We start from the raw sequence: 10645 nt of genomic DNA, 5'->3' as shown, positions 1-10645 counted from the left end.
TTAAAGATTGCAATCAAAGTGTCCACCTTTTATAGTTTATCGAGCATATTATTAAATATATTTTTTTTTCCTCATGTGCTGTTTATTAGGAACTTTATATCATGGAGACTTTCTTCAAGTACCTTAGTATTATCAAACAATATATTTCTTTTTGACTACTTCAAATATGTAAATGTGGCATTTAGAGAATTAACAGATGGCTTTTTTTTTTTGAAAACATTATTTCTCAAAAATATAAGGAAAGAAAAATGCGATTAACATGCATTGACTCCTTGTTGGTTGTTAATTGTTACCTAGTTTATGGGAATGAGGAAGTGAGGGTATAAAGGTCTTTAAACAAACTTCCAAGCAGTGTAAAAATCCCAAAAAATGCACAGTGAAAAGAAAAAAACAAAAAGAATTCTCCGATGCAATAAATTATTGATAAACGGAGATTTCTCATGAGAGAAAAACGGCGGCGTTTTCTAATTTTTTTAACTCTTTTACCTGGAGGTGGGCAGTAAATAAAAAAAAGAAAATAATTAAAGGTGAAAAAGAAAAAAGAATATTCCAAATTTGGGCTCAATTGCAGTACATATAGTTGGGCACATCTTTACCACAAACCCTACTCTCTCACTCTCTCTTTTTCTCTCTCTTAGTATTGAAGCCCTAGCAAGAATGGCTTCGCGAAGGCTCTTAGCCTCGTTTCTGCGATCATCGGCACGCCGATCAACGGCCAAATCTCCGATCGGGAACTCTAACCCTAGGCTTTCATCCCCATCTCCCGTGCGTCGATCTTCACCTGGCGGCTACATCCTAACGCGCGTTGCCGACTACGCTACCTCAGCCGCAGCCGCGGCATCTCCGGCTACATCCGCTCCGCCGAAGAAGGATGCCGGAAAGGGTGGGAAGATCACTGACGAGTTCACCGGTGCCGGTTCGATCGGGCATGTCTGCCAGGTCATTGGTGCTGTCGTCGATGTGAAATTCGACGAGGGCTTGCCGCCGATCTTGACGGCGCTTGAGGTTCAGGACCACCCGATCCGACTGGTTCTTGAGGTGGCTCAGCACTTGGGTGAAGGTATGGTTCGTACCATTGCTATGGATGGTACCGAAGGGCTTGTTCGAGGTCGACGCGTGCTCAACACTGGCTCTCCGATCTCTGTAAGCCATCTTATTTAAGTTTCTAGATTCACATTTTGTGTCTTCGTTAGACCGAGGACTGTGTTTTGTATTATATTTTATGAGAAAGGTTAAAGATTTAGTTGATTTTGATGTACAATTTAAAATCTTTTTTTTTCGATCGGAGTGGATGACAGTGAGTTGGGTTTTGATTTATTTTATGATTCAGTGTTGGAGACCTACTTTGTGGTCAGATCTGGGTGGTTTTCATCTTTTATCTGTGTAGTGTAAAGGTGGAAGTCAAACAAGCAGATTCCATGTTATTATGTTTGTTGCAATGGGCCTTTTTTTTTCCAGGCTTATGAAGCGTGCGACTCAAGTATAGTTTCCTTCTTACGAGCTCGCTTCGTCTGAAAAATGGGATAGAAAAAAAAAAAAAAAGAGCAGTTTTTTTATTTTTTATGCATTGCCAATATGTACTCTTCGTCGGAATACGCATGTAAGAAGTAGTTTGAACTTAGGTGTGTTTATCTATTTGTCTAGTTCTTTGGATTCTTTCAAGTCTTTTTGTTCCACTTCATTGTTGAGAACTTGTATCTTCCTTGTTACTAGATTGTTTTGTTATTTTAATGTTTCTTTCATCTTATAATTTATTTTGTATTGGCTGTTTAGGTTCCTGTTGGTAGGGCTACCCTTGGTCGTATCATAAATGTAATTGGAGAGGCAATTGATGAGAAGGGCGAACTCAGTAAGAGAACTAGAAACCTGTACCTCTAGATATCTTGTAATTGAAGGATATACGAAGTTGAGATGCATCTTATTGTGATGTAATTTTGATGTTTTTCCCTTCCAAATACAACAGAAACCGACCACTATTTGCCCATTCATAGAGAAGCCCCAGCTTTCGTTGAGCAAGCTACTGAACAACAGATCCTTGTTACTGGAATCAAGGTATTTTTTTTTTTATTACTTAAACAGTGTTGAATTGTAATTTTATTGCTTCCATAACATTTTAAATGTTATTCTGCATCATTGACGTTAATGTTGCTCTTATGTGCAGGTTGTTGATCTCCTTGCACCATACCAAAAAGGTGGAAAGATTGGGCTTTTTGGGGGTGCTGGTGTAGGAAAAACTGTGCTTATTATGGAACTTATCAACAACGTTGCTAAAGCACATGGTTTGTTGTTAAATATCCACATGGAAATCTCGTTTGCTTAGTAGTCTTGTTTGTTGAAGTTGACTGTTTTCTTTGTCCAGGTGGTTTCTCTGTGTTTGCTGGTGTAGGTGAAAGAACACGTGAGGGTAATGATTTGTACAGGGAAATGATTGAGAGTGGTGTTATTAAGCTTGGAGATAAGCAGGTCGATAATGAATTTTCATGTTTACTCACCCACACCATGTTGTAACTGCATTTATGGCCTTTTTTTTGGATAAGTTTATTTATTTTTACTTTTTATTGTTTCAGGCTGAAAGCAAGTGCGCCCTGGTGTATGGTCAAATGAATGAACCCCCTGGTGCACGTGCTCGTGTTGGGCTTACTGGGCTGACTGTGGCTGAGCACTTCCGTGATGCTGAGGGACAGGATGTACTTCTCTTCATTGACAATATTTTCCGCTTTACCCAAGTAGGCATACTTCTCGAGGAACCATTGGATAATTATATGTTTCTTTTTTCCATGCGTTGAATCTTGATGATAATGTTTTCTTCTGTTTTCATCCTGATCAATTCGGCAGGCAAACTCTGAGGTGTCTGCTTTGCTTGGTCGTATCCCTTCTGCTGTTGGTTACCAACCCACCTTATCTACTGATCTTGGAGGCCTTCAAGAACGTATTACAACCACCAAGAAAGGTTCCATCACTTCTGTCCAAGCTATTTATGTGCCTGCTGATGACTTGACAGATCCTGCTCCTGCTACCACTTTTGCTCACTTGGATGCCACAACTGTGTTATCTCGTCAGGTTTGTTCATCTGTAAATGTAGATATCATTAACTTGGAACACATTGGCAATGCCATATTTTAACAAATGTAATCTTTGTTTCGAGTCCAACAGATATCTGAGCTTGGTATCTATCCAGCCGTGGATCCCCTAGATTCTACATCTCGTATGCTTTCTCCTCGTATCTTGGGTGATGAACACTACAACACTGCACGTGGTGTCCAGAAGGTCATTCAAAATTACAAGAATCTTCAAGATATCATTGCTATTTTGGGAATGGATGAGCTCAGTGAAGATGACAAATTGACTGTTGCCCGTGCTCGTAAAATCCAAAGGTTCTTGAGCCAGCCTTTCCATGTTGCAGAAGTATTCACTGGAGCTGCTGGCAAGTATGTTGAGTTGAAAGAGAATGTTAACAGCTTCCAGGTACACCTCTATTTGGTCTGGTTTATCCATTTTACAATTCTGTGGATCTATAATATAGTCATTTTTTCGTTTAAATTGTATGATCAAAGCCTATGGCCCAAAACAAACAGAAACTTTGGTATTTTTTAAAGCTTTTTTATTTTTTTTTCTTTTTTTGAATTATGTATTGGTAAGAAGTATCTGGTATACAGTCGTATTGAGGGAAATTTAGCTATTAGGAGATCTTGTAAATTACTGAAGGATGGTATATTTACGAGTCAATCTAGTTTTTAGTATTTTAAGTTGTAGCTGAGGACATGTTCTTTCTTTCTTCTGTTTAATTTTTAAACCATTTTAAAAATGCTTCAGATTCCACTGCCACACTCCCCAGGGGTAGGCAGCTTTCTAATTCATGCATTTGAAATTTTAGATTGGTCATATTGTTATATATGTCACCATTAGTTTGTGTGTTCAATTCCTTCCTCTGCATAAAGTTGAAAAGAGAGTATGTTGTCAATTTTGTATGTTGTCCTTTGAAAGATACTTGTTTATATCCATCGCATGTATGTACTTCCTCTCTAGACCCTGTTGCGTTTGTTTGCTTCTTTTTACTCCTTTTGGTGGTTGTTGGAATTGAGATTTTGTTGTTCTTTCGTTGAGTTAATATGATGGAATCACCTTTCGTTCTCTATCCCAACTTGATCAGTATCAACATCTGAAATTCGTAACTTAAATATGAATTGTGATACATTATGTTTATATGTTTTGTATTTTGACAGGGAGTGTTGGATGGAAAATACGATGACCTTCCTGAACAGTCCTTTTACATGGTTGGAGGTATTGATGAGGTCGTTGCTAAGGCTGAGAAGATTGCCAAGGAGAATGTCTAATCAGTATCCCTTTCTCCCCCAATCTTTTGTTCCTTTCTCTTGATAATTGCGAAAAACCAATAATTTAGGTGATTGCTGGCAATGCTAGCAGCAAACAGGAATTTTCAATTATAATTTTTTTTTTTTTTTTTGGGAGATGAAAATGTATCAGGATTTACCGATTTCTGTTTTAAGTTTATTGCCGAGAGTGTTGAGAGAATGGAGCACAGATATTAGCCAATGTCCTGACCCCTTCTTTGTTATTTTTTTTGAAGTTTTATTGTTGTTTTAATAAGGGGAAAAAGAAAAAACCGACATGTATATTTTGCCATTTCCATTTCAGAACATTGGATGCACTGATGATGTTAAATCCCTACTTGTTTCATATGGAATCATTTCACATCTATCGCTCAGCTCTCATTATTTTCTGCATGCAAGTATTCCCTTGCGTTGTTTTTCTTCATATGAGATGTTCCTCTACATTGTTGAACTAGTTTGGCTGTCTCTGGGAGTATACGTTGGCTTCCTATAGCCGGTGGCAATTGATTCAAGTCTGCTGATTTTTATTTATTTATTTATTTTTTCAGTCAAGAGTGATTGGAATAATAAGATTGGCATTTCGTTTAAAATGGTTGATGGTTCGCGTTGGTGAGATTTTGTGCTGTGGCCTGTGTGGTTTCTAAAGCAGGTGAGGGAGAAGAGTTAAACTAGTTGTTTAGAAAGGGGCAAACCATATTTCACTGTGTTCAATCTCTTTGATGACTTGTATTTTAAATCATAGAAATTTGGTTCTTAAGGTGGCACAAGAAAAAGACAATTTTTTTTTAAAATGCGAACTTATACAAAAGTTCAAACATGACTAGCCACAAACATGAACTATATTTGTGAATCCAACGGCTATAGGTAACTAAGTACTTATCACTCCAGCATTGCTGGATCATCCAAGACCATGCCACGTGGAGCTCTCACTAACCTCAACCCCTCAATACGCCCACCAGCGCACTTTACCACGCTCCAACCGTCTATCAGTCGTCACCACCTTTCGCGCCGGCGAAGACTTAGCTCTAACTCGTTACCCTCAATAAAAAAACCCCACACAAACCCTATTCAAACATGTCCCTTGTTCTCTCTCCCCCAGCGCTGTCTCTCAGCCCCCATGCGCACCGTAGCCCACCCCTCCCTCCCATGTCTATCCTGCGCCACCTAAAGTTACATCACCATCAACGACGTCGTCTAGCCACGCTCGCTGCTGCCGCCGTACGCCAGGACACCACAGTCTGGACTCAGGCGCCGCTCTCCGTGGTCGAAGCCGCAGCCGAGTCTCTCTTCCACGTCACCGTCGACCTCTCCGATTCGCCGGACCTCGCCGCGTCCCACACACGTGCCGGGCAGTACCTTCAGCTCCGTGTACCTGACGTTGAGAAGCCGTCGTTTCTGGCCATCGCGTCGCCGCCATCGTTGGCGGAGTCCGGCGGCTCGTTCGAGTTCTTGGTGAAGAGTGTGGCTGGGTCGACAGCGGAGCTGCTCTGCGGGCTCAAGAGAGGGGACGTTGTGGAGCTGAGCCAAGTGATGGGGAAAGGGTTTGATACGGACCGTATCGATCCGCCCGAAGATTATCCTACGGTTTTGATATTCGCTACTGGATCTGGAATTAGGTCCCTTTTTCATACTTTCTTTGGCATTTTATTTTATTTATTTTGTTTTTATTTTTGCTGTTTGTGCTTTTTCGTTTTGTCGCTGAATTTCTGAAGCTTTGTATTAACTTCTGAACGAAACGATTAGGTGTCTTTTTAGAACATAGTTTTGTTAGCTTAATGCTGATTTTAATTGTGTTTGAGCTCTAATTCTTCTTTTATCTTATTATTATTTTTTTAATCGTAAAAATTATCAAGAAGAAGGATATGTCAATTTAGATTTTGCTTTCTATCAAGTTCATAAATTGGTTTCTTATTGGCCTAGGGGTTTGACCAGCTTGCTCAATTTGATTTGTTAAATACTTGTAATAGTTTCTGGTAAGCTAGGAACTCTTCTGGTTGTGTATTGCACATTGGGTTATAACACTCTAGTCATTTTTTTATTGGTTTCTTCAATTTAGGCAATTAGGGTCGGATACTGTGGCTTATTTAATGGTTTCTAAGCCTTGATTATGGAAAACTTTAAAAACATAAGATTTATTGCGGGCTTGTAGCTAATCTATATGGCTTTTCGAGAGTTGCTTTATGGTAGATTCGCAAAAAGGATGCAGTCTCCTACGTGTACTAGTGCATTAGAAATTTGTTATTCTTTAGCGTTATAAAAGTTGCTTCAATTAAAGTGATTGCCGAATATCTCAACTTGATGATGTTGAAGATGAAACATAATTGTGTAAAAATCTCAATTTACTTTACTATTCTTTTTAGGAAATAAATTATTTAGTATTATATTAGAGTACTTGGTTACCCTGATAAACTTGACTCTTAGCGTCACTTTAGCAAAGTCGCAGGTTTCAACTTATTTTGTTCTGGCGAGCCTGATTTATGGTAATCTAATCAGTGGAAAGAAACAAAAGGTGGCTATAATCTCTGTCAGCATCATTGATTTCATCTTTTAACGTGGAGCTGAAAGATTTTTGTTCTTTTATTTTTGGAATCATATTTTTGTGAAAAGAATATTGTTTTCCTTTTTTCCATTTTATTCTACTACGAAATCTTTATCAAAACCAATAGTTGTTAACAATGGTTGAATTCATGTTCTTATAGAATTTTGGTTTTCAAATACATGTTATGGTATTCTTGCTTTGTTCCTACCTCCTATATGTTAATTTGTACTGGTGCCTAGAGAGTTCAGAAGCAGTACAGGATCTCACTGCCATTTTTGTTGTTTGGTAACTTTTTTTTCTATGTGATTTTCCTTTGCGTACTAATTTCCTCTTTATTCTCATGTGCAGTCCAATCCGGTCTCTCATTGAGTCTGGATTTAGTGCTGCGAAGAGATCTGATGTGAGGCTCTATTATGGGGCTAGAAATCTAAAAAGAATGGCTTATCAGGTTGTTCAAGGGTCTCCTGCCCTTGCACAAGTTTACTTTTGCATGCAAATGGCAAACTTGTAGACAGTTTGCCATTCGCATGAGACAGTCTACTCATTGAATATGGTTTTTGAATCTTCTGCTTCTTCCTCTTGTAGGATAGATTTAAGGAGTGGGAATCTTCTGGTGTTAAGATTGTGCCAGTACTATCACAACCAGATGAAGATTGGAAGGGTGAGAGAGGTTACGTGCAGGTAAAATGAACTTTATATTTTTTTGAGCATTAAATTTCTTATATTGACTTACTTTGAAGAATCATATTAGCATTTGACATTCATGATTGTTTTCAGGCTGCATTTGCTAGAGCCAAGCAAATTCTCAACCCTATCTCCACTGGTGCTGTACTTTGTGGGCAGAAGCAGATGGCTGAGGTTTGTCATTCTTTCACCTTTGGTTGTTCTATTAAATATCCTACTGGTTACTGTTAATGCTATTGATTTGTGTTAGTGTTAAGTGTTACTGAGCATTTCTGGTTTTTATAATTGGTTTCATTGTTGTTTTCTGTCATTTGCATTTGGATATATAATGCAAATATCATTGGAAAATGGCTCTCATGCTTATATTAAGTGTATATTGTTCTGTTCAATCGTTTCAAAATTGGTATATAACTTGAAAAGGTTAATTAGAAAACCTGGTTGGTAGAAACAAAAGTGGAAAAATACTGCCATTATCAAGTACATGTATAAAGGACAATTAGATTGCATTAGAGAACATATTTTATATTTATGAATTACTCATAATTAGGTCTAAGCTAGAGCTGGTAATTCTCTGTCTCTATTTAATTAGTTCCTTTATGCCCAATGGCTAGAAAGTGAAGCGTATCCTTGGCCCTTAAATGGTGATTTAGAAACTTATGGTTATGAAGCAGACTTTGCAAGTCTTGCTTCATGGCGCAAGAATTTTTTGTATTAGACAAGGTCCATGCTTTCAACTAGGTTTTAGAATTGTTCTTTTTAGTGTCTGCATTAGAAGTAACCTAACATCCCATGGTTGATGCCCATTAATTTTTATATGGCTGAGTGGGATAGGTTTGGGTTCAATATGCAAAGACACTACGTGAAAATTCTATGTATATAATGGTTCTAACCCAAGTCATTTCATTATTAGTTTAGTGAAATACATACAAGAAAGCTTGTAAGCCACATGTTTAGGAAACGTGTTCATTATTTTAGATGGGTTTATTGATAGTGGCCATTTCATATACGAAGGTATTTGATGTAGATACCTATGTAAAATATCAATTGTACATTTTGAACGACAATAAGATGAGGTTGAGTTACCTTGATGCAACTTTGTTTACATATCCTAATTGGTTGGTTAGAAGGATAGGTCAAATAATGACTTTGTGGAACATAGAATTAAATTGCTTGCTGAAAGTGAATTCTGTTTCCTGGGATGTACACAAAAAATTTTAGCAAGTAAACATATTTCAGTAAGTGAGTTTTATTTTCTAGAGAGTATTCAAAAAACTGCAGTATGGAAACATTTATAGAAAAATGTGAAGTGGATGTTCTATTGAATCCGACAAATCCTATGGTAAGCGCCTGCGGCCATAAAAACCTGAAAAGGTCATCCTTCTCAAATTTTTACTTTGCATTTTCTCATCTTAGTTCTCATATCCTTGCTCTTCTTGCCTTCAGTGTTTAAAATAGCCTTTGGTATTAAAAATTTCCAGGTTGGGCTTCATGGGTGGTTTGATTAACAATAAATAGAGAGGGATTAGAGAGGAACATTAGAGGTGAGATGGAGAGGGGGCATCCAGTAGAGAGAAACATCAGGTTTAGGATGGGATCAACCAGAAGTGCACGCCAAAAATAACCAACCAAATTTGGTTTATGGGTTCACAAAGTAATTTTGTAAACTGATTAATAAACAACTGTGAGTAGGGCACAAGTTTGGGTCGAGGTAGACATTATTGATGCTACACATTCTTGTTTATATGCTACTCTGACAATTCAACCTCGCTAGTAACTTCTGCATTTTTGATTTAAAGAACCACCATGATGGTAATTCTGGGTGAGAAAGTAACAGTGGAGTTGTCGTTTTTGCTTGCAGGAGGTTACCTCGATCCTTGTCGCAGATGGGGTCTTGAGTGAAAAAATCCTGAAGAACTTCTGATTAATACAATGGAGTTCATATTGTTGTATTTTTATCGATTTGTTCCCACTGCTGAAGATAAAGTGTCTCAGCTTGGAAAAACAAATAAAAAAGCAATTTTGGGATCGAGAGTATGTACTCTGTATGTTGAAACTGTGAATGGCGACTATTTCTTGCCTATAATGGTTACTGAGCTGGAGAAATGGCACTGGCAATATTGACATAAATTTGAGAAAGGGCAAATTCCAACAGGTATGACCCAGGTTATGCGAAGTTTTACAACTGTGGTTTTGATAAGTTGTAACTTGTAAGATTATTTAGAGTGTTGAAAGTAATTATTTGACCATAATTCACTTTACCATTGAAAACTCGGTTCGGCCATAATGAACTCAAGGTAAACTTTATTTAAAAGATGAATTTATCTGACAAAGCCGAGCAATCCTGTTCATATATCTAATAAAATAATATTTTTAATATTTACTCTTCTCTCAATTTAAAAGAAAAGAAAGTTGAGTAAATCTTTATTTATTTTTTAAAAATTACTTTTGGAAGCCAAGGGCTACAGCCAAACCACAAAATCTGGAAACTGAACATGCGTGGTCATGATCAACATCTGAAATAAATGGAGGTATGATAAAATTCCAAGAATATAAGATGTCGTTGATAAAAGAAAGTACCTCCCAAAATTTCTTAAAAGTATTTTTCTTTTTTACTTTAAAAGGAAGATTAATACTATTCGTTTTATTTTTTCCTAACAATATAGAAGTATGATGGATTTTATGATGATAACATTCCTATTTCTTACAAAACTGGAAATTGAAATTACTTACATCATTGTTTCGAGTCTAATAAGACTCACTTCAACAAAATTTTGTATTAATTTGGATGTCATAATTCTACCAACTTTTTAAAACCAAAATAAAAAATAAAAACCAATATCTTCTTGAACAATACCAGCATTTCCAATATCTGATCCGAAAGAGTGAAAAAAATAAGTCATTTAACAGATTGATCGGTCGGTAGTATAAGGTATTACTAATCCTGGTCTTTGTGGTTCCTTAATTTTGATAACAACGGCCTCAAGAAAGACACAAAAGAACTGTGTATATTAATGATTTCATCTTTTAATTGGTTCGATAGAGATTAGAGGGTGGCACGCACTTTTTTTTT

General features: G+C 37.2%; 2 protein-coding genes across 2 annotated transcripts; both read left to right on the top strand.

Moving 5' to 3' along the window:
• Positions 1 to 594: 594 nt before the first annotated feature.
• Positions 595 to 4719, top strand: LOC107403282 (ATP synthase subunit beta, mitochondrial). The gene is made up of 9 exons (XM_016010152.4): positions 595 to 1143; positions 1774 to 1849; positions 1964 to 2052; positions 2162 to 2279; positions 2360 to 2463; positions 2568 to 2726; positions 2836 to 3060; positions 3154 to 3465; positions 4224 to 4719. Exons 1-9 carry the CDS (start codon positions 658 to 660, stop codon positions 4332 to 4334), a joined length of 1680 nt encoding a protein of 559 aa, XP_015865638.1. The 5' UTR covers positions 595 to 657; the 3' UTR covers positions 4335 to 4719.
• A 570-nt stretch (positions 4720 to 5289) lies between these two features.
• Positions 5290 to 9711, top strand: LOC107403283 (fruit protein pKIWI502). The gene is made up of 5 exons (XM_016010153.4): positions 5290 to 5968; positions 7240 to 7339; positions 7477 to 7572; positions 7669 to 7749; positions 9434 to 9711. The coding sequence occupies exons 1-5, from the start codon at positions 5427 to 5429 to the stop codon at positions 9494 to 9496; spliced, it is 882 nt and encodes a 293-aa protein (XP_015865639.1). The 5' UTR covers positions 5290 to 5426; the 3' UTR covers positions 9497 to 9711.
• Positions 9712 to 10645: the final 934 nt, after the last annotated feature.

Source organism: Ziziphus jujuba, chromosome 12, assembly GCF_031755915.1.
Source record: "Ziziphus jujuba cultivar Dongzao chromosome 12, ASM3175591v1".
Classification (NCBI taxonomy): Eukaryota; Viridiplantae; Streptophyta; class Magnoliopsida; order Rosales; family Rhamnaceae; genus Ziziphus; species Ziziphus jujuba.
Note: the sequence above shows the minus strand (reverse complement) of the source record. Positions and strands in the feature narration are given on the sequence as shown.

Excerpts from the sequence above, each read along its gene's own strand:
- LOC107403282 (XM_016010152.4), top strand. The coding sequence starts at position 658 with ATGGCTTCGCGAAGGCTCTTAGCCTCGTTTCTGCGATCATCGGCACGC. Across the intron at positions 1,144-1,773 it reads ACACTGGCTCTCCGATCTCT|GTTCCTGTTGGTAGGGCTAC; the intron begins GTAAGCCATCTT and ends TTGGCTGTTTAG. Across the intron at positions 2,727-2,835 it reads ATATTTTCCGCTTTACCCAA|GCAAACTCTGAGGTGTCTGC; the intron begins GTAGGCATACTT and ends TCAATTCGGCAG.
- LOC107403283 (XM_016010153.4), top strand. The coding sequence starts at position 5,427 with ATGTCCCTTGTTCTCTCTCCCCCAGCGCTGTCTCTCAGCCCCCATGCG. Across the intron at positions 7,340-7,476 it reads TAAAAAGAATGGCTTATCAG|GATAGATTTAAGGAGTGGGA; the intron begins GTTGTTCAAGGG and ends TTCCTCTTGTAG. Across the intron at positions 7,750-9,433 it reads GGCAGAAGCAGATGGCTGAG|GAGGTTACCTCGATCCTTGT; the intron begins GTTTGTCATTCT and ends TTTTGCTTGCAG.